General features: G+C 38.0%; 1 protein-coding gene across 1 annotated transcript in view; it reads left to right on the top strand.

Moving 5' to 3' along the window:
• Nucleotides 1–21,433, top strand: part of SHOC2 (SHOC2 leucine rich repeat scaffold protein) — a 65,656-nt gene that overhangs the window by 32,836 nt on the left and 11,387 nt on the right. Inside the window, exon 3 of the mRNA XM_050898987.1 lies at nucleotides 9,418–9,555. Within this exon, the coding sequence (XP_050754944.1) occupies nucleotides 9,418–9,555 (138 nt within the window). The remainder of the gene's footprint in view (nucleotides 1–9,417; nucleotides 9,556–21,433) is intronic.

Genomic DNA, 21,433 nt, shown 5'->3' with positions numbered 1-21,433 from the left:
TTGGTTCTATTTTGGGCTTTAAGCTGTCTTTAGTAGTTAAACAACACAAACTTAAATGAGGTGACTACACTGGGGGAAAAGTTGCTTTGCATTTAAAACAAACATTTTAGTGAGAAAGAGGAAGTGTTATTATCTATAGTTAGTAAACAGATGTGTGTGTTTCTGGTCGTCTTTTCCCCCCGAATGCAGTACCTCTCATTCCCTTGCATCCAGTTCCTTTATTATATGTAGGGTGATGACAATAAGGGTTCCTGTCTTTTTAATATTCAGAAGGCTTCTTAATTTTAAATAGTAGTTTACTCAACTGAACTCACTCAGTAAACCAAAAAATGAAGAAATACTGTCTCTACTTTGGAAGAAGATCGTCTTTTAGTAACTCGGCAAATTCAGGCTCTAGGTACCTAGCAAATCATTGCTACTAGTCATTTATTGGACTTCTCTTAACACTTTTCCAGCAACATATATATTGCTTCTACATTTTTAATGTGATTGAAATGATTTTAATAGACTGCATAGTAAGCTGAGGTCTTGATATGCATTGTTGTATTTTCACATATAAATAGATTTGTTTGAATAAGATCTAAAAATACTTAAAAATCCATTTAACTGAAAACATATTCTGAGGTTTGTTTGGTTTTTTTAAATCCTCTTTTTTTTTTTTTTTTGCATGTTTAGCCAAAAGCTCTGTTCAAGAGTAGCTGAATTAGGGGGAGTTTTCATGAAATGGCTGTGCTGATGTGTAACACTTCATGATGCTGAAAGGGGTAGTATCCACTCCCCTCCTCACAGCTTCCCAGCTGCTCACTCCTCCTGCCTCCTTCATCTGAGCTGTTCCTTGGTGAGCTGATTTATCTCACTAAACTAACAGATAAATATTAATGGTTTTGCTACTTTTGTTGTCTATTACTTTAGTTAATTGAAATCAGTGAAGTTTCAGATAAGACTGGAACTGGTGGAGGAGGAGGAGGAGTGGGAGAGCATGAAGTGGAACAGGGAGAGCAGGACCACCACTTTTGCCCGCACTGAGCTGTTAAATCAGCTTGGCTCGCTGCAGCTCACTTGTGAAACCTCACAGGTAGGATTGCTCATGTTGTATGAAAGCATGTAAAGTGCACTGCAAGTTGTTTGAAGAAGGATGGATTACTGTCTGCAGAGAGCCACTGAAAATGTACCAGATTATGTTTTCAGAATCTTTTTCTTCCTTTTCCCCCTGCTTTCCATGTCTTGTTCCAAAACCCTGTGTAGCTTCTTGGAGTCCTGGTAGCATCAGCTCAGCCCCACCTTCCTGAAGCAATTTTTTGTTATGCTTTTATGTATAGTGGTGAAAATTCATTGCTGCAAGTTTCTTGATGGCAAAGCTACTCTATGTTGCTCTTTGTAAACCTAGTCTTTCTTATAAATTGCATCCTACCTAAGAGTGGTGATAAATTTTCAGAGTGCGTCTTGCCCAGTATCCTGCTTCTGACTGTAGCCCTAAGCAAATGTCTGTGTAAAAACAGGGTAAGTGTATATATGAGGCTTAACCTGGCTCCTTTGCCAGATCCAACTATTTTCATATCGGGGGTTTCCTGAGTCTGGTGCAGCTTGTCTCTTCAGTAATTCTCAGTAGACTGCTCTTCCAAGGGCTTAACCATTTTTTTTCCTTTAAACTCCTATAAACGCTTTGCGTCCTTAGCGAGGTCCACAAGTTTGCTTTGAACATTGTTCTTGACTAAAAGGTCACTGTTATGCAGATGTTGAATATATATACATACGGAGTGCAAATGCAGAACTTACCTGTTCACTTGGCTGTTGAATCTCTGGTGGCATCCATGAAATAAAACCTTAACAGAAAGGTTGCCGTGTGGAAGCTTTGCCAAAACACAATCTGGAGGGATAATTGTGGAAATGAGTTCACAAGGTGGACTCCAGCTTCATCGCCATATCTGGTAAATTGTCCATTCCACTGAGATCAAGAAGTTGAAGATTAGAATGGAAGAATGCGAACGCTTTGGTGAGTCAGACAGTCAGCATGAGAAGGATGAAAACCAGAGGAACTGTCTTGGGATGAGGCCAAGCAAATGCTTCAATTTGCAGGCTGTTACTTAAGCAAGCCTTTTGCATTTCTTGTATCGTGAGTTTTATTGCATTCCTCCACATTGTGTTGAAGGAATTGTTTTGCACAATCAAGCTGATAATTCTTTGCAAAGACAAGGTTGCATCTTATACCAGTTTTGGATATTTTTATCTTCTTAGCACACAGAGCTCAAATAGAAATAATATTGTCAACACGGTTGAAATTACTTTTGCATAGTTTCTGCAAGTTTCTTAAGACTCCAAATATTGTGTTTTCTGTCTGTGAATGCAACTCTTATTCTATGGAGAATCTGGTCAGGGCTGTTCCGCAAGGGAATTATTTTTAGATTGTAATTCAGGGAATCTGCCTACACCAGACTTGGAATGTCTCTGAGACACTCTTCTGTTCTTCCCTTCCCCCATCTACCCAATATTTAGATCATTTGTGGTTTCTTCACTACTTTGAAACTCTTTTTCATAACACTTGCACCTGTTTGGTTTTCAGTAGCATAGACAGCAAACCAGATGCGTGCAGCTGCATTAGTTCATGTCTACTCACTCCATGCTGAATATAGTGCCTCCTTATTAAATGACTTGTTAGTTGCAAAGCTTTTCAGTGATGCTCTGAATTTCATTTCCTCTTTTTTTTTTTTTTTTTTTTTTAGCAAACCTGACAATATAGAGAAATATTTCTTTACATTATTTGTATCTAAGAACCCCTTCTTCTGTTTCGGCAGTTTGAAGGAAACCAAGTTGTGTTCCTGGGCTTAGTTGGCATGCTAATGTCTGCAAACACAGAGGTTGAGAATATTTGTATATATTTGTATTCTAATGTGATAAAAGCATGAAGTGGTGAAGTGGAATAAATATAGGCATTGATACGTGTGTGCTGCTCCCTAGAAGTCAGAGAAAATGACTGCTTATTTGATCCAGTTCTGGTTGCTTTCTTGAGCTGCAGGAAGGGTGAAGAACTTGATTTTGGCCGGCTTCAGCTTTGGTGTCTGGGTTCTGATTCCTATGAAAGCTCCTGTGGGGACGCAGTTTCATCTTGTCAGCTAGTCAAATTCCTTCTGATTACATTTTCTTCAGACTGGCTTTAGGATAATGATTAAGTAGTCCTGCCTTTTTGATCTACTTGCAGAGCTTATTGGGATGATGCCCCAAGTGTAATTCCAGTAAATACTGACAGCTTGTTAGAAGTCCAGCTTTTCTTTTCTTCTTTTTTTTTTTTAATATCAATGCTGCAATTATTTTAACTGTTTGAATACTTTCGTAAGTGCTGAACAGAGGGCAATAATCGCTTCCCTCAGGCTGCCCTTGCTAATGCAGCCTGGTAGGTGGTTAGCCTTTATTATTTGAGAGCAAGCACACTTGTTCGACACTCAAAATGGACAGGATCCAAGATGTGACCCCAGGTTCAGCTTCACCAGGACCCCCTGGTCCTTCCCTGCAGAGCTGTTTCCTCACTGGTTGGTGCGAGGCTGTACTGCTTTACAGGGTTATTCCATGCTAGGTGCAAGACTTTGCCTTTGTCTTGGCACTTCATGAGGTTCCTGTTGGTTTATTCTACTGCCCAGCTCAAATTCTGCCTTGAGCCCTTGCTAAGACTGTTTCTTCTACATTTCACATGTTTAAAATGTTGTTTGAACACGTTTTTAATTTTATTTATATTTGTTACTTTCAGTTATAAACAATAAATAAAAAGTGTTTTGCTGTTGTGTCTTGTTGAAGCTTGTTTTAGACCAGATTTTGAGTCTTTCTTTTCAGTTGAGCTTAGCTTCTGTGTTTTTGAGTGGTTCCCATAACTAGATCCTGTTGCGCATTCTGCAAATTCTAAATATTTTACTGTGCTTATTTCTTACTTATATGAATATTTTAACTTTGGTACATAAGTCACTTGTGACCATATTAAAATTGCATTCTTTCTACTCAGTAACTCTTCTGTGTAAGTTATAGTTGTGCAGTAATAATTCAAAATAGCTCTGCTTAACTGTTCTTTTGGGCTGTTGATAATGCACAGCAAAAAGTTCAGGCTGTCTGTTACAGTGATGTACTCAAATCTCATAGAGAGGGAAAAGATTCTGAAACTGTAAAATTGTTTTTAATTTTTTTCTAAAATCAGGACACTTATCCCAAAGAGTTTTATAGACTCAAAAATTCTTTTGTGCCTTCCCCTCCCTCCCCCCCAGCAGAGAACCTAGTGAGAAATGAGTAACTACCAAAGTTATGGGAGCTATTTGTAACTTGTTCCCAGCATTGCTGATTTCGGATAATTATTCTTTACAAATTAGCTTACAACCAGTGTTCTGGCACACCAGCCTGAAGTCCCACTAATATTTGCATTCTCCTCTTCCTTGTACTTTCCATAAGACTCTTGATCCTCTTGCTGTGTCATCTAGCCCAGGATTTATCATGTTGCAAAGGATTTCATAATTTTCAATCTGCTTAAGCATGGGCAGGCATGGAGTTAATCCAGTGGAAAACAGGCTATATTACAAATCGTGTTGGCCATCCAAGAGTGTTGCCCACTGAGTGAGTTGGTGGTAGGAGACGCTGAAGCCTCTTTGCTGTTGACCTATACTCTCTCCCTATATGACTGTTAATTTGTGTGTACTTTTATATTTTTTTAATGAAGCCATATTTTGTTTTTTTAAATAGCCAAGAAGAATTTTCAGAGTTATGTAAGTCAGGGCATGTAACTTGGTCGTCTTGTCATAACAGGCTTTCAAGGGAGGCCATGTAATGGGACTATAATTCTGCCTCATTATGCAGAAAATATTAGTCATTTCATAATGCTGGGGTTTTTCAGCAGGTATATTTAGCTTTGTCATGCTATAACATTTGGTCTCCGTGCATCTGAGAGTGACAGTGAGGTGATTGCTCACCCCACCTTTTTTAAGGATTGTTGAGATGTATTTTTAACAATGTTTCTAACTGGAAGGTGGTCAGGAGTCGTCACAAACTCTTTTATCTGAAAAATGCGTGTGAATTGTCTGAAATTTTTATCTTGTAGAACCTTTTAAAATATAAGTTTTTAAAAACTATATGATAGGGTGTAACTAACCGTTTTGTGAAGATTATTTATGGAGAAACTGCTTTATGTATTTCATATGGGTATTACTTCTACTTCAAAATCTTTTATTGTCAAGCCAGCTAGTACATGCAATTTCTTTCTGCTTTCTTGGCAGATTTTGAGCTTCAATTGCTTTTTTTTTCCCTTGCAATTACAGTGCAATGTAGTATTTAAAAAAAAAAAAAAAAAAAAGGAAAACCCAACCACAAACCCCAGCACCTTCCTAGTTTATTTTCTAATTGTCCTGAGGATGCTTGTCCCTTCAGTGCAGTTGCAAGTAGTCCATAGAGAATCCTTTATTCACTACTGTGAACTTAAGATTTGTCTATTTTGGCCATTAATTGTGGCGAAAAGAGTTAGTTCATTTTACCTGTGATTAGTGTTTCACTGAAGTAGTGCTTGCCTTACTCCAGTGATTTCAGGTGTTCGAACAGTCCTTTGGTGAAGTGGTGCTGCAGTTGTCCACGTGGTGAACGGGAATGGGTTTTTCTTTAGTAAACTGCTTTCTGGGTAAGGCTGATTTTGTGCTGCAGCACATTTCTAGCTGGCATATTTCTGTTCAATTGATTAAGATACAAACGTGTTTCAGCCAAGTTTATGTAGTACACCAGAAAAGAGCAAATGTTGATTCTTTTAATATGAATAAGATGATAAGCTCCTCGCTCATTAGCCATTTTTCTTTTTGTACCTGAGCAAACCTTTCTTTTAGGAAAACTTTCTTTTTGATTTTGACATACGCTTCTTATCCTGGCCAAGCAAAAATGCCAGATTTCAGTTGTACCTTGGTGAAACTTATTTTCACCTTTTTTTGAGAAGCGTTTCCTTCAGTACAGTTGGCACTGTTCAGACAATAAGAAGGACGCTTTCAATCACTGAAACAAGCTGGCTTTACATTGGCTCCTAGGAAAAGCATTGTGCAGATGGCCTTAAGTTTGGCCTCTTTGTTCTTGCAGATCATTATTTGTTGTATCAATTGTTTATGCCATGTGTTTATCCTGGCGTAATTTTTGAAAGAGCTGCTGTTGTGCAGCAGTGCAGTGCACAGTGTGTCCATTCACGGGGTAAATCACTGCCGTCAGTCAGCTGCTGAAAGAGCTGCCCCGTTCTTCAGCTGCTGGCCTGGCGGCAGCGCGCTCTCTGTGCCCAGAGTGGTTCTGGTCCCATGTACTAGGATGTTTTCAGTAGTGTTGGTCACGTTAACTGCAGTGTTGCTGGTACTCGGATCTCCGTGCACTCAGAACAGAGAGCCCCTCACCCAGGAAAATAGTTAGAGTTTAAGGAGAAGACAGGACAGATGGTGCTAATCAGGCACAGGGCGTGACCAGCATTGGTTTGTAAAGGACTAGACCCTTTTATTTCTTTATCCCTCTATTTTCCCACACTTGTCCTTCCTAAACCACATTGATTCCTCCCTTTCCCCTTCCCTAAAGATCCCATAGCAACTCTTACCATCCAAAGTTGCTCTTCCTTGCACCTCATAGTAGGTGTTCAAGGCCCATATGCAGTAACAGCCCTCAGTCTGCGAGGTGCTCTGGAGAGCCTTTCCATTTACTCACTGTGATGGGTCTCACACTGGCAATGGGGCTGATGGCTCTCCTGGGACAGCCCTGTGAGTATTTGGGTTCTCCCACCCACTGCTGGTCTTCTGTGTGCCTTTGCATGTGAAGATGAGCCTCTACCACATCACCTAAACATTTTTCACCTTGTTAAGCATATTGGATGTAAGAATTTTTTCCATACGTCATGGACAACAACAGGAGAAATGTACCTTGAGTGCTTTTTGTTGACTTGCACACTCTGTGTTGTGTCTCAGCAATCCAAGTTAAAGTACTGAAAGAATTTCAGTGCCAACAGCACTTCACCTCCCCTCTCCTTCTGCCCTTAGTGGGGAAAAAAGAACATTTTGGTGAGATGCTGTCAAACCATAAGTATTAGTACATCCAAGAGCAAGATTCCTTACTGAGCAATGTGAAATAAAAGCTAAATATTATCTCTTGAAATTGCTTTCCTTAATTCAGTGTACTTCATGATAGTGCTTTAACTTTAGCTTGATTTCTGCTCTAAAGTCTAAAATTTGTTGGGCAGTCCTCAATCTATTTTAACATTCAAAATTTTTATTAAATGTTTACCAGTGTCGCTTTTTAAAATAGTGCTTGCGTCTTTAATATAACAATATTAAGTATGGCTATCCAAATTAAACCAAAGTGTTAGCTGGTCCTTAATTGGCTAAATAAACATGGGCATCTCTTTTCTTTTTTTTTCCCTCCCCAGAATTAGCTAGTGAGATGTTAGTTTCAAACACATAGCTTGCTGTTGTCAAAGTTTTCAGCAGGTGCAAAAATGAAGTGCAGCAAATGTTGCTGCAAAAACCCAAGTCTTTCTTCGACTTCAGCAGATGTAGAGTGGGAAGAGTCAAGTAAATGAGAAATCAGTGTGATGAAATGAAATTTATGCCACATTTCAAATTTGACATCATTGGTTTAGGTCTGAAGTGAAAACAAATGAAAACAGCAATCATGAAGTGAAAACTACTGCCCCAAAGTGTGTGAAGATTCTTGAGTTATCTTAGTAAAGATTTGTGGGGTTCTTTGTTTGTTTGTGTAAAGGGAGGGATTTTGAAGTCTTCCACAAGCTTTTCTTCCTCCTTCTATTGCCTTCTACACTTTGCCCACTTGTTTTCATGAATAACAAAAAGACACTCCTACCACAGAACGTTAACTCTTGCTCAGTTTTTTCTTAAATTTGCTTTCTTCTGCATATTAATGGCATTGAAACGTGTGGTTTATGCAGTGCTGGATGCAGCATGTTTGACTATTGACTCTGGTTGCATGGAATACACTTGAATGCTGACTTGAGAGAGGGGACACACACACAGTGATAGAGGAGCTGCTTAAGCACCACCTTTGCATTTCCATTGGCCTAGTTCCTAGAAAAACATCCCAACTTGGGTTAATAAATGCAGGAAGTAAGATCAGTTACATGTTAACAATCCAAGAGAAACGGAATAATGAAGCTGTTGGGGTTGGCTTTTTTTTTTTTTTTTGCTGGCCTTTTGCAACTGTTTCATGATAAGTAGTAAGTATTGTGGCTACATGACACCTGCAACTCAATACAGAGTCTGAATTCATAAATATTTTACGATATATTAAATCACCGTTTGTGATTATCTGCTGATCTAATGGGTAGACAGTCTACACGTCAGAACTTGCCCAAGCTCATCCTGCAGGCCTGTGGGAAAATCCTTCAAGAATTGTGTCAAAGATATAACACTGAAGCTTAAAAATAGACATTCGCTCCTCAAAAGGAATTTGCTACTCTTCCAAATTTGTTACTCACTGACTCATGCTCTTATACACAAATACAGTGACCTCATCTTTACTGGATAGAGTTGAAGCTGTTCAAATAATTTGCATTAATTTCACCTCCATCAAATGCAAAAAATGTGAATGCATACACCTGTATTCATGCACACACATTTTTCTTTTTAAACCCAACAAGCTATTGCTCAGAACATGGTATATTTGTCATTAAAATAGGTGAAACTACTGTATGTAGAGAGTTGTGCCTAGCTGTACTTTTAAATTAATGTGTAAATGTCAGGAATTAAGCAGTTCAGTGTAAAGTAGCTCTAAACTCTAAGCAAATCCAACCTTTTCTAAGGCTTAACAGATAAGCCTTTTATTTCAAACTTTTATTTGCTATAGCTCTGCTTGCATATATAAAATATAATAATCTGTGTAAACAGGTTTACAGTTTACTTATCATATGTTGCCGTTTTTGTGATGACTAAAATGATTAAAAATAGCACTTAGGACTTTGAGTAGATTCTCTAGGTCAAATAATTTTGATGTCTCGTAATTGTTGATTTTGTGCCTGAAAGTAATTAATGGTATAAAAACAGATCTCAATTTCTTAAAATTCAATACAATCCACTTACTCCGTGATGTTTTAAACTTCTGGTCAGCCTGAAACAAGTGTGAGAGAGAGGTTTTGTACTCTTATTCCACAGCTTGAACTGTCAGAATAAAATCAATAAATAAGTAAGATTTCTTCAGAGAATCTATAAAAGCTTTATCTGAGTTTTTAAAAATCATTGATCAGGTTTTAGATCTGAATGATGAAATTATGATCCCGTAATGCCTTATTTTATATGTATAACTTTATGGTAGCAATAGCTTTTTTCGGATTATCCCCTAATCTGTCTGGTTCTATCAGTCTCTGTCTGGAATTCATTGTCTAGAGGTGTACATTAAAGAACTTGATGTTTTGGTTTTCTTGTGTGCTTTTAGGTGAGTTGTGTAACCTCATAACGCTGGATGTAGCGCACAATCAGCTTGAACATCTTCCAGAAGAGATTGGAAGCTGCACGCAAATCACCAACCTTGACTTGCAGCACAATGAGCTCTTGGACCTGCCAGAAACCATAGGTATGTGAAGAGGCTGGAGAAGAGAAAATAAATCACTATTTCAAAACGTTCAGTGAGAGGAACAAATTTAAGAATGAGTATTTGGTTGCTGACTGTAGAATGACTAGTGTTCAGCTCAAGGCAGCTTTACACTTGAGATCAAAAGCAAGGTGTGCGTGTTACCTTACATGTAGTTTCTAGCTTTCTGAATTATGTTATTAAATCTAACTGTGCTGCAGAGTGCAGCAATGTCTAAGAATGAGAGTTATAAGGAAAAAAATCCATCACTTCTAACTCTGATTTAGGGTGTTCTGTGGTTATGAATAAATATCTACAGCTTGTCTGTCCATTCTGTAATAAAACTGAGCATATAAAGGAATTACAGGCTAAAAGACTCTTAGTTGAAGTGTAATACTTTGGCAGATAGTTTTAACTAACGTCTTTGGCTAAAGAAAAATAGAACTAAAAAGATAAAAGTTTTAAATCTGTGTATTTTATGCTTTTCCATAGAACAACTAAAAAAACTTTCCAAGTCACGAAGTCCATGTTCTAATGCAATAAAATACAGACGATTTGCGACTTAGATTGGGAATAAGACTGAAATAAACACTGTCCTGGTTGGTTTCAGAATCTCCTATAGGATGAAACAACAAAATATGACTTTTCCTAGTTAATTAAATCAGTTTTAAACAGATGGCAGAGAAAGATGCGTGCTGTGATTTAAAAAGACAAAAACCAAGGCCATCATGATTTTAAGCTCTTATTTGTCACCAGAACATACTCGGAAGAATGAACGTTATTACTTAAACAATATTTATATTGAACATTTCGTTAATGTACTTTAACTCATAGTAAAGTGAATGAGCAGAAGAGTGAGGAACCACTTAACAACACTCCAGCTTTTTTCTAGCAGTAAATTGTTGAGTGTGGAGCTACTGCGGCTTTTTGTTTAGAAAGTTTGACCTGAACAGGGTGTACATTGATGAAGTATCCACTGGAGCTAAACTTCCTTCCTGGATTGATGATATTTTTAAACTCTGGAGATGCCGTTCCATCTGGAATTTGTGTCTAACTTACACAATTCATAAGCACAGCTTTATTTTTGTAGCTGTTTTGTAAATCTTATTGAAAGTTGTTTTAAATAAAATTTATGTGTAGTGTACATGTCATATTAAGGAAGTGCGTTCTCTGGATAAACTGCTAATTATGGGAAAAACTCTCTAAGCACATGTGAGATTTCCATTGTTAGGGCTTATAGACCACTATTGTTGATTCTGTGCAGAATAGTGGTACGATTTAGTGAGTTGTTTAGTGACTGGCAGTCACTGAGCTTCTCAGAGGACCACAAAGTCTTACTTATAATATGCTGCAAGACTGTGCTTACAGGGAAAGGTCTTTGGGTAGGAGAGGCACAAAGTTACTTAGGCAGTTAAGTCATTTCTGATAGATAGGAAATTGCTGACTATGCAATCAAGATAGTTTGGACTCATCTATTTCTTCAGAAAGTTATTGTAAGCTTAGGTGGTTTGTACTGACTCAGGTTCATACCTGGTTGGACTGGATTTCTGCCTGTTTTCTTTGTTTTGTTTTTCCATTGCATTGTCTTTATAGTTTTTTGAAGTTACTTATTTTTAAATGTATGTAGCTGTCTCTTTACATGCTTATCTGAGCTGAATATCAACGCTATATAGCTCAACAAAACACCAAAGACAGATGAATAAGAGACAGCAGTGCGCCGTCGTGTCTTTAACCTTACACTGGTTCAGTTTTTGCTCTACTGGAAAATACCTGTTGTTTGTATTGACCAACATGTAGTAGCTGAGCATTTCTGTTCAGAGTAAAAACTTAAAATCAGAAGTTGGTATTTGTGCCACATATAGTTCACAAACAGCCAGAACTGAATACTGAAGGGAAAAATTTTGAACTCCAGCTTAAATGATAATGATCAACCTACATTTATGCATGTTACAGAAAAGGCAGCCATAGCCAGTTCAGCAACATTGGCTTTATTTCTTAGTCATTGCAGTTTTGGTTCAACATTAAAGCAAGTTGCGGCTTGATTTTTAGATTACAGCTTGCTTTGTGGTTAGGATTGTTCAGCGAGAGACTTTGAGTACTGAGAAAAACCCAGCGAGTAAATGGCGCGTGGCCGCCTGGCGTGTGTCGCTCGGCACGGCTGCAGGACGGCCTTTCCAGCCTCTCCATCTCTCACTCCAGTTTCTGTCTCTTCCCTACTCACAGATATCTACTTGGTGTTTGACACAACTGGCTTTTCTTGCAACATTTACATGCTGCCAGGTTTCAGTGAGCTTAATATATAAGTGCTGCTAATGTTTTCCCGGTTCAGTCAAACTGGGGTGGGGGTCGCAGACCGGGTACAAAAAAGACCAAGCGCATTTGCTCATTATAAATATTTAATGCACTATGAGCCTATGAGCCTCCTGTTATGGAACAGACTTTCCATTACTGCCAGGTCTGTCCCTTCCTCCCCCACCGATGCCCTTTTGATGGAGGCCTGTTGTTTTTCTTGAAAGGGATGTTTTTGTCAAGCTACTTTGAAAAACAACAGCCCCCTTCCTTTTCTATTTCTCCCTCTCCTCAAAAAGGACCCCTTCCCTCCCCCCCCCACCCCCCCAAAAAAAACCCAACCTTGCAAAATGCTTCTTAAATTCACTGCTGGACTATCTAACCAAATTTTGGTTTTACCACAGAAAGATTTCTGAATCTGCTAATTTAAAAAAAGGGCAAAAAAAGAAAAAAAGCTTGTTTTCTAACTAACAGTACTGTAGTGAAATGCACCGGAGCTGTAAGGGAAGGGATGTTGGAGGGTGACATGCAGGGGAGTGGCAGGGAAGGGATTATGCATCAGTAATGATTACAGAGGTAGCAGAGCCAATATACCCACTCTGTAAAAATACAAAGTTCTTGTTTCAACTAACGCTTTATAAGCACACTTTCATGCAGTAACAAATGTCTATTTTAGATATTAGTTGTCAGGAAGTGACCTAATGTCTTGCTTTATAGATATTGGCTTAATACATTCATATCTGTATTTCTGTTGATTGAAAATTGTAAAGTACTTTGTATATTAGATCACTTCCTGTAAGAAAAATGAGCTTTGTGGAACGGCTTAGCACATTCCAAGAGTCTCAAGTCTAGAATCAAAATCATAGTGGGATCTTAGCTGCTTAGTGTTTTAATTGCAGATTCCCCCCCCAACCCCAGTTTCTTTTTTTGGGGGGGGGGGGGCGGGGAATTATTATCTACTTTTATTTACACAATGTCTTATCTCTGTATACTTAGCTGGCACACTAATATATCTAAAAGATATAAAAAAGAAGGTGAAGAACATACCATTTATATTAAAATTAATAATTGGACTTTTGAGACAGAGCAAAAGCAAATTTTGGGTGGAGTAAAGTGTTTCTTTGGATTACAAGCTAGCTGAGAAAATTCTGTGCTGCAAATACCACATTGTGAGTGTTCCCTCTTTGAACTTTTAATTCTAGCATTCTGTACAAATGTGTTCACAATTTCTTACTTAAAAGCACAGAAACACTTATTTGAGAAAGAAATTCAACAGAAACAGAATTACAGCTTTTAAAAAAAATCAGATTCTTCATCTGTTTTGTAATTTTCTAGTTTTGTGTGTTTACGTGTGCAGTTTGATTATAGTCAAATGTGCCATATTCATGGACATTTAAGGCAACAGACATTTTAATAAGAAAAAGAATAGTCAGTTGTAAATGTTCCAAAATGATGCTTTAAAAGCACAAAAAATTCCGTCACTGGACACACTTTCCAGTGTCTGACACGGCACTGTTCCTAAGAGATGGTTAGGAAAATGAGAGGCATATTCAAAGCCCTGCGCTATACTCCTGCCCTTTGCTGCGACACATTAGCTCAGAAGCAGAAATCACAACTCTCATGAAAGCAAATATTATGTGGAGTAGCTTTGCCATTTTTGCTGGTTGAAATTGTGCTACAGACTAGGCTTCTAACCTGTTTAGCCCCAGTGTACCTCTGAGAGCACTGTTGTGGTTTTAAAACATATAGTTGATAAAACACGAAGCATCGTGACCAGAACCAGACATATGTAATTGGGTACAGCTCAGGTTATACAAGTTGTGGTTGAAAGCTTTAAGTCCCTAGAAGTCCTAGTAAAGATATTTCTGTAGAAAAGTGGAACTACTTTAAAATGGTATTTTAAGTTTAGCAGGCTTAGCAAAAACTGGAGAAGTCTTATTCTGAAACATCTGACAAATGCGCTGGTCCTGATGAGACCCAGCAGAGCACCTGCAGCTCCCTCGGTGCTCAGGGGTGATGTTCATACGCGACTGATGGGTTTGATGTTACTAATTACTCACCATTCTGATGGAGCAAAGTGCATAGGCTCCTGCTCCAGCTTTGATGGCAATATTCATATTCTTAAAATTTAAGCACATGACCTAGTGCTTTGGTCTGTGAGCATTCAGTACTTTGCAGGATCAAGCCTGTTTCCGTAGGCTCACATTGGGAGATCTGATAAGCATTCGGTGCTTTGTCTAAGGTTTTGTTCTTGGACTATGCTGTTAATGAAACATTTTTAATTAGATTCTGCTAGTATTGGGCAATTGCAATAAGCTCAGCCTTTTCTTTATCTGGTGGAAAGCAGTGGCTCCCACTCTTTTATTCTCATTTTTGGGTTATTATAAACCCTTGCTAGTTCTCATGGTGGCCTTATAAAGGGAATGAAGCTTCTGGTTCTTGTTGGCTTCAATTCTAGACTTAGTAAATGTAAAGCAGTGAAACTGGCTAGAAAATAGTAAGTGGCAGGAGAGGGTGAGTGGGAAGTGACTGCTCACTGCCTCCTCCAACGGCAGAATGGGAGGGATGAAGCAAAGCTGTGAGGTGTCGACCTCAAACCAGTAAAAAGCAGACTGTACTGCATGTGATGGGTAGGGAACACTTGGGTCTCAGCGTTCACACAGGTTGCTGTAGGTGCTAAAAGCTCACAGGGCAACGTGACAATTGCGCAGAAGAAAAATGTATCAGTTGCTTCTAAATTCAGGAAGTCGCTGAGCCACACGCTGTTGAATCTTTCCCCGGCTCTTGGGGAAGTTTCAGGGTGTGCTTTCCCCTTTTCTTAGGTTCTTCTCTTGGTATCTGCTGTTGGGCATTTTTTTTGGAGAGAAGACGGTAGATGGATCTCTGGTCTGCATACAATAATTCTCACATTCCTTAGCGAAAATTATAAATGTATATTCATGTGTTATACATTTTATAAGTTTATCTAGTAGGGCAGACTTAAAAAACACATCTATCATTTAGGAAAGGTTAATGTTTTTTCTGCATTGCCAGTTAGGTGTAAACTGTTCTTACAATGTGATTTACATTTATATAAATCTTTAATTTCACAGAAAGGTTTTAAATAGTCAGTTGAAAAGGAAAATTAGACTACCAATGAAAAATTAAATGAAATAAATTTCAGTTGCTTTGTGTTATTGTATGAAGTATGAATTGAGTAAAATGCAACACTTTCATTGATAGCCCAAAATAAGTCCCAACTGTTGCTTTTGACTCTGTTGGAATGTGAAGTGTTTTTGTATTTTTGTATCATTTTCAGCTAATTATAACTTCCCTTTTTTGTTTTAATAAATAAATCTGCAATGCAAGCCTGATATAGTTAAATACATATGTACTGTTTTTCTTTAAATGTTGGGCTAGCTTCTATTGGCTTATTAATTCTGAGTTTATTGATTTGATGTGTATTTATGAAAATATTTTTTATTTTGTATTTTGGTTGGATATTCTTCCTGGTAAGACTAGGATGGGGAGAGTTTATTTTAGTGAAGGTACATACCATCACACGGTAATTATATGCAGAGGCTAATATGTACAGATATATTATAACTGCAGCTCAGCATTTTCAGAATGATTTGTACTGCAAAAAGAAAAAGCCCATAATCTTATTTTCTTTATGTAAGAAGCAGGCATGAGGGAAGAGTGATTCAAAGGAACACATCCGAATCAAGACAAGCAGGTCTATTAGCTACGTACATTTTGATGAATGCATGTTAAATGAAGTTGAATTTTAATAGCTTAGTTTCAGAAACATGTCACTAAGAGTTTGTGCTCTCTAGCCTTATGCAGGTGTTGTGTTGTGGTGCATGTCAGATACTTGAGCCTCTGTCACTCAAGTTTTGCCAGAATCTTGCATGCATCTTTCACACATATGCAGTTGGCAATGATTATGGTCTTGAATCAGAGTTGAAAAATAAATAAGTGCTGCCATAGTCACGCTTTAGCCTTAATCTTGAAATAATGAGGGAAACCCCATCTTTGGTTGATACTGTTAGACTGAAAATAGAGAGCAATCTCTTTGCTCTCTTCAAATGGCATTTAAACCAGTAAGGGTGGTAAAGATTAATTTTAAATTCATGTTAAATAGCTTTTTAATAGATAACATCTTTATGAGAATTCCTAGACTTTGTGTAAGGAGGATAATGCACTTTGGTTTGAGCAGGACAAAAAATGATGGACCCTGCTGACCTTTGTAAGTTGTGAGTCTGAATCTGCCTCCTACACTGGCTTGGTATATCAGGAAGTATTGGTGGCTGAAAAGAAAAATTAAAATACAATAAAAATCACTTTACTGTTAAATCAGTAAAATCCAGAGTTCTTAAGTCAAGCTTTGTGTTGTGTTCAACTATACTTTTGTATTTGGAAGAGCATGATTACATTTCGTGCTTTGGCTTTGGTAGTTGGTAGCAATGATCAGGAGGGATTCTATTCTCTTCTGCAGTTTTCCTGAGTGGTTGCCCTCCCACCCCCATCACCTTTCTGTTCCCATTGCCAGTTTTCCTAAAACATCAGCCTTTAGCCAAAGCATATTAAACATTAGGGATGTTCCAGCCCTGCAGGTTGAAGAAAGGATTTGACCTCTCTCAGGTGATTGATTGGTGATGTGAGTTTACGTTCATACAAATCTATAGGCTTTGGTTTAGGAAGGAGTTGCCCCCAGATCAGATGAGTAATGACTATGGGATTTTGTTCTGCTTTCCTCTGCAACATGCTCACTGAGATCGCCTTCAGGATGTCTTGCCGGACCAGTCACTTTGCACTGTTGCAGTGTTGGACGTTGGCAGACATCGTCTTTGCTTGTGGAATGCAACTGAAGGATAAAACGGTTTATCTGAAGCCTTTTGTTTTACTCTACAGCTATCAGGGGAAATGGTTTGCTCTAAGAGATTAGATTAAACATGTCAACAACTCCTTTCACCTAAAAATCTGTGAAACTGTTCAACAATTGTCATGGAGTATGGCTGACACCTGGAAAAACTAATATATAGTAAGTACAAAGTGTGATACAGGCATCTTCTGACTTACGCCTATTTTAGACTAGGAGCACTGTTGAAATATTTGAATGCAGTGTTTAATCTCTATCCATAGCTGGCCATCTCTAGCTTGTCTAGTCTCTCCTATACAATTTTCAACTCTTTTAAGGCCCTTAGGTTCCACCTGCTTTGTAACATACTCATTGAAGCTCTTTTGGCTTTTTCTTCCATATAGTCATCTTTGTTATTCTTACTACAAGATTGATGTGGTGTGGTGGTATGTTTTTTTAAAAGTGACATCAAGTTTAAATTTTTTTTTTTTAAACTTTTTTATTGATTTTGGATGTACCTCTTGCTTGCTGTTTGATAAAAATGACATCTGGTACCTTTTGTATGCAAACAGCAATTTATCTTTCTTAGAAGATCCCATAGTGAATTAAGTGAACTGCGCTCTATGAAGTAATGTGTGGTTATGTAAAACATGTTCTTGAATAGATGGCTACTCATTGTATGCAAAGTTTAGTCAAATCAAAATTAAGAATATTTATAGAAGTTAGACCATCAGAAATACTTAATAGTGCCATGTTGTTTGTAGCAAGTTCTTGCAATTATCTATTGCATGCTGAGGTTCATGTATACTTTTGATTACAATCTTATAGGTTTTTGATGTGCACAGCTCTTGTGAGTCCTATTTGTGTTTTTAATGTTATCTGCAGAAGAGTTTTCTCTAGCGAACAGATTTTAAATTGATCTGATGCTTCTGGTTCATTTAGGAGAAAGCAACTGATCCTAATAGCAAACTAGCTTGATCAACTAAGTTATATAAAACAGACAAATTATTCCATCTTTTAGTAATGATGCAGTAACATTTCGCACTAAGTAATGACCCTTCATCTAAGGATAGGGAATTTGAAGGATTATTTTAACTAAGGGAGGGAAAGGAAGAGGTGTGGTAAATCTCAGAAGAAGAGAGCATTTGTCACTCCCTTTAGAAAGCGCTGGTAGGACTTTGAATTAGGAATTTGAATTTCTTTATATTATTCCACATATGAGTTCTTTTTTCTCTTGATTTTGAAATATTCAAGAAAGAGATGTATTGCTTCTTGGACAACCACTTCAGGTGGTCTTTCTACAAAGTGTGTTTTTGTAAGCATGGTTTCCTGCTTTATTTCCAGTCTTCCCTTTGTTTTGGGATTGGGAAACACCTGTTTTTTCTTTGACTAATATTTTTGAAGGTACCTTTAATAAAGAATTTAATTTAAACCATCTATTTAGTCCCTTTTATAGTAACAGAGTTTAATGTTTCTGGATTTGCATGCTTCCAAGTATTTTTAATTCATTTCTGTGTAAATTAAACAGCTAACCCTGAGACAGACACGCAGTCACTCCAGTAAAGTGATTATGAATTCTGCACTTATGTTGCTTCAAACCTGAGAGCTGGGCAAAGTGGAGCCCACTGATGGGTGTTAGTACACTTTGCTGGTGAGAAAATGGACCTGAAACAACATGGCTGTGTGAAACCTGATTCCCAAGAGTGACTGTTCACTCCAAAAGTTGAACTAAAACAATTTTTCAGTGACTTCCTTAGGCCTGGCATAAGTTTAGGGCTTAGTCAGGCTTTAGTATTGGATTTTTAGAAGTACCAATGGATGGGCAGTTGAGTTTACAAGGTTTTTTGTAAGGGGCTCTCTAAGAAAACAAGTTGGAAGGGGGTTTGCCTGTTGCTTTTCCTGCTAGTAGCTGCTTTTCAGTTGTGGTTATCAAACTATCATGTTCATGAACATCTAGTGCTGCATTTTCTGAGTCACTCTACCTGCGAAGGGCTGTTTTAGAGGAACCGCTGAGGTATGGTTTCAGTGACCAAAGTACAACCGCAAATGATCCTGATGACTGCCTTGAGTTGATCGTCATCAGTTGTTACCTTCCTCGCCTTATTTCTTAGACTTAACCTGACAGCATGTCAGTGGTGTACCTAATATGGTGCCATCTCAGAAACCAGTAGCTGAACTGGAGAAGATGGAGATGAGTGCAGACACTGTAAAGCCGCTCCAAATATGAGTATCAGCTAGGTAATCTTGAGCTCAGGGTGCTGTAAATGGAATCAGTTTTGATCGTGCAATGCTCAAGGTGTGCTGTTTAGCAACTTGTAACAGTTTCTGTTATAAACTGGAATTTGTCACTTGGTGGTCAGAGAGCCAGCGAGGAGGCCTGACCGTGTTAGCCAGCTGCCCGGTGGCTGGCCTGTGGACCATGGAGGCAAATATTAACATCATTGTACTGAGCATTCCTTTAAACAAAAAACAAACAAAGAAAAAAGGTAAGTTTTAACACACGAAGCAGAGGGAAGAGCTCTAAGGATCATCCTTTTTTGTGAAGAGGAGACTAAGATCTGGCTTGTCCAGCATGTGAATATAAAAGCTGATAAGGCTTTCTCACCGTGATGCGTTCACAAGGAGGTGTGAATATGAACTCTGATGAGGCTGAAAAGATACCTGAGTCTTGTTGACAGAAGACTAAATGGCAATAAATTGGCTGTAAATAAATTCTGGCTTGAAATGAGAAGGCGTCCCATACTGCCTGCATCAGCTGGGTGCAGGACAGCCCTTCCAGGAGCAGTGGGAGAGGTGCTACTGATGAAGCTTCAGCTGAAATCTTGCTGCTTTTGTTCTCAGGAATAACTGTATTTAGGGCTGTGTTGTGTAAAACAGTCACAGGGAATGTGGTACACACAGGATGTGTCTTCTGTTATGCCTTTGGATGCCTTTCCCATGGAGGAGAGAGATAACTAGTAGAGAAACAGTGATAAAGTTCTATTGAAAAATGCTACTTATGATGAGAAAAAATTACTGGGAGCTGCTATTTATGCCTCCTTTCTAATAATGCCATGAGGATAGCCAGCGTGTGTCATTCTCTCCTGGAAAATTATCGTACAGTTTGAGTCTCTCTAACGGCTGCCTTGTTTCATTTTTCTGAAATGCCACGTTGCTGGTAGGAAGAGAGCCATATACATACAACCTGTGCTCACAATCTGGGAATTGGCATAGCGACGTTGTATTGCTAAGCAACAGTTGGCATCATGCTGTCTACTAGAGCCATTCCCCGTTTGTTCTCTGTGCCTGAAAAATCCAGATCAGCATCTAGCTCAAGGTTTAAGTAGTGAAAAAGAATAGTAGATTGATAACTTATTTTGTGTAAAGTTTGTCATTCGTTTTGTTAATAAAGCATTAAATAACAATTCCGAGAAATGCAGTCAGGATGTGCTTTGTTCATCCCTAGAATGGCGAATCCTAATGATCTTGATGCCTTGCAATAGGATGTCTATCATGTGAAGTGAGGCCAGTTTCCTATACGGCCAGCAATGCCAGATCTCACCGAATATGGCATGAAATAGCTATGTTATGTACAAATGTGCATCTTTATACTAGTGGATTGTAGGATCAAAATAGGTCTTAATTACTCTTTTGTGTGTATATGCACTGTAGGATTTAACCTCAAAAGATGAAGATTTGTGCACTGGAGAGCAATATTGATAGCCCTGGATTTTAAATGCCTTTTTTTGGCTAAGGGAAGACTTTCCTTGCTCCTTCTGCAAAAGCTAATTGTATCCTTGCTCAGAAAGAAAGCACTTAAAAAATATAAATAAAAATCCCAATGGAAGATACTACTAGTTAAGCAACTCCAGGTGGCTACCTGTTGTTTTAACTTTTGTTTAGTTATTGACAATACTAAGTGAAATCTGTTGCTAAGCTTGTTAACTAAATATCAGATATGCACTGAAAACTTATCCTCTTTTCTTTCTTGATTTGTAAGACCTGGATAATTTTTGTTCTATATAAGGGTTTTTTGTTTGGGTTTTTTGGTGGGTTTTTGTTTGTTTGTTTTTGTTTTACTTTCACTGCTTTCGTGAATCTCCATTTTAGTAACTACAGTGAATCATACAACATTCCCCATTTCCAGTTTTTATTAGCTATATTCCCAGCTACTCAGTGATGTAGGGTCATTCTTACAGTATATTTTGTCCAAGTTCAGGAAAGGGGTATTTTTCCACTTCCTTTGTTGAGACTTTTCCTCTGTCTAGCAGATCCTGTTGTAGCATTTGTATTAATTTTCATTCTCAATTTTTTAAAATTTTGTTTCATCCTTTGTTTCCAAGCGTATTTCATACACTACATTTGCTTCTTCCTTTGCTGTGTTCCGATAACCTTTATATAAGTACGTATGCGTAGACATTAATATAGCCTTCATTTAGTGAGTAGTTAGACTGTACATATTAAGCTCCCTTCATCTTTTTAAATTATTTCTTGTTATTCTTGCTGCCATTTGTTAAATCTTATGTTTCTTTTCTAATGTGTCTTTCTGGTACTTCAATTTGCAGAACAAATGTGTTGTGCCATGAGTGGTTGTAAAAATGAGTGTAAAATAGCGAATGTTTTGCAAGGAACTGATTGATTGTGTGAATCTGTTCACAAGCTCCACTGGTGCGAAGTATGCACATGCACAGACATGTTTTCTGATTGTAGGGATGAGCCAGAAGACTAAGCACTGTTTTTCATACTATTTGCCAGTTGACTTTTCAGCGAAGT

Source organism: Gymnogyps californianus, chromosome 6 (genome assembly GCF_018139145.2).
Source record: "Gymnogyps californianus isolate 813 chromosome 6, ASM1813914v2, whole genome shotgun sequence".
In the NCBI taxonomy this organism is placed as follows: domain Eukaryota; kingdom Metazoa; phylum Chordata; class Aves; order Accipitriformes; family Cathartidae; genus Gymnogyps; species Gymnogyps californianus.
Note: the sequence above shows the minus strand (reverse complement) of the source record. Positions and strands in the feature narration are given on the sequence as shown.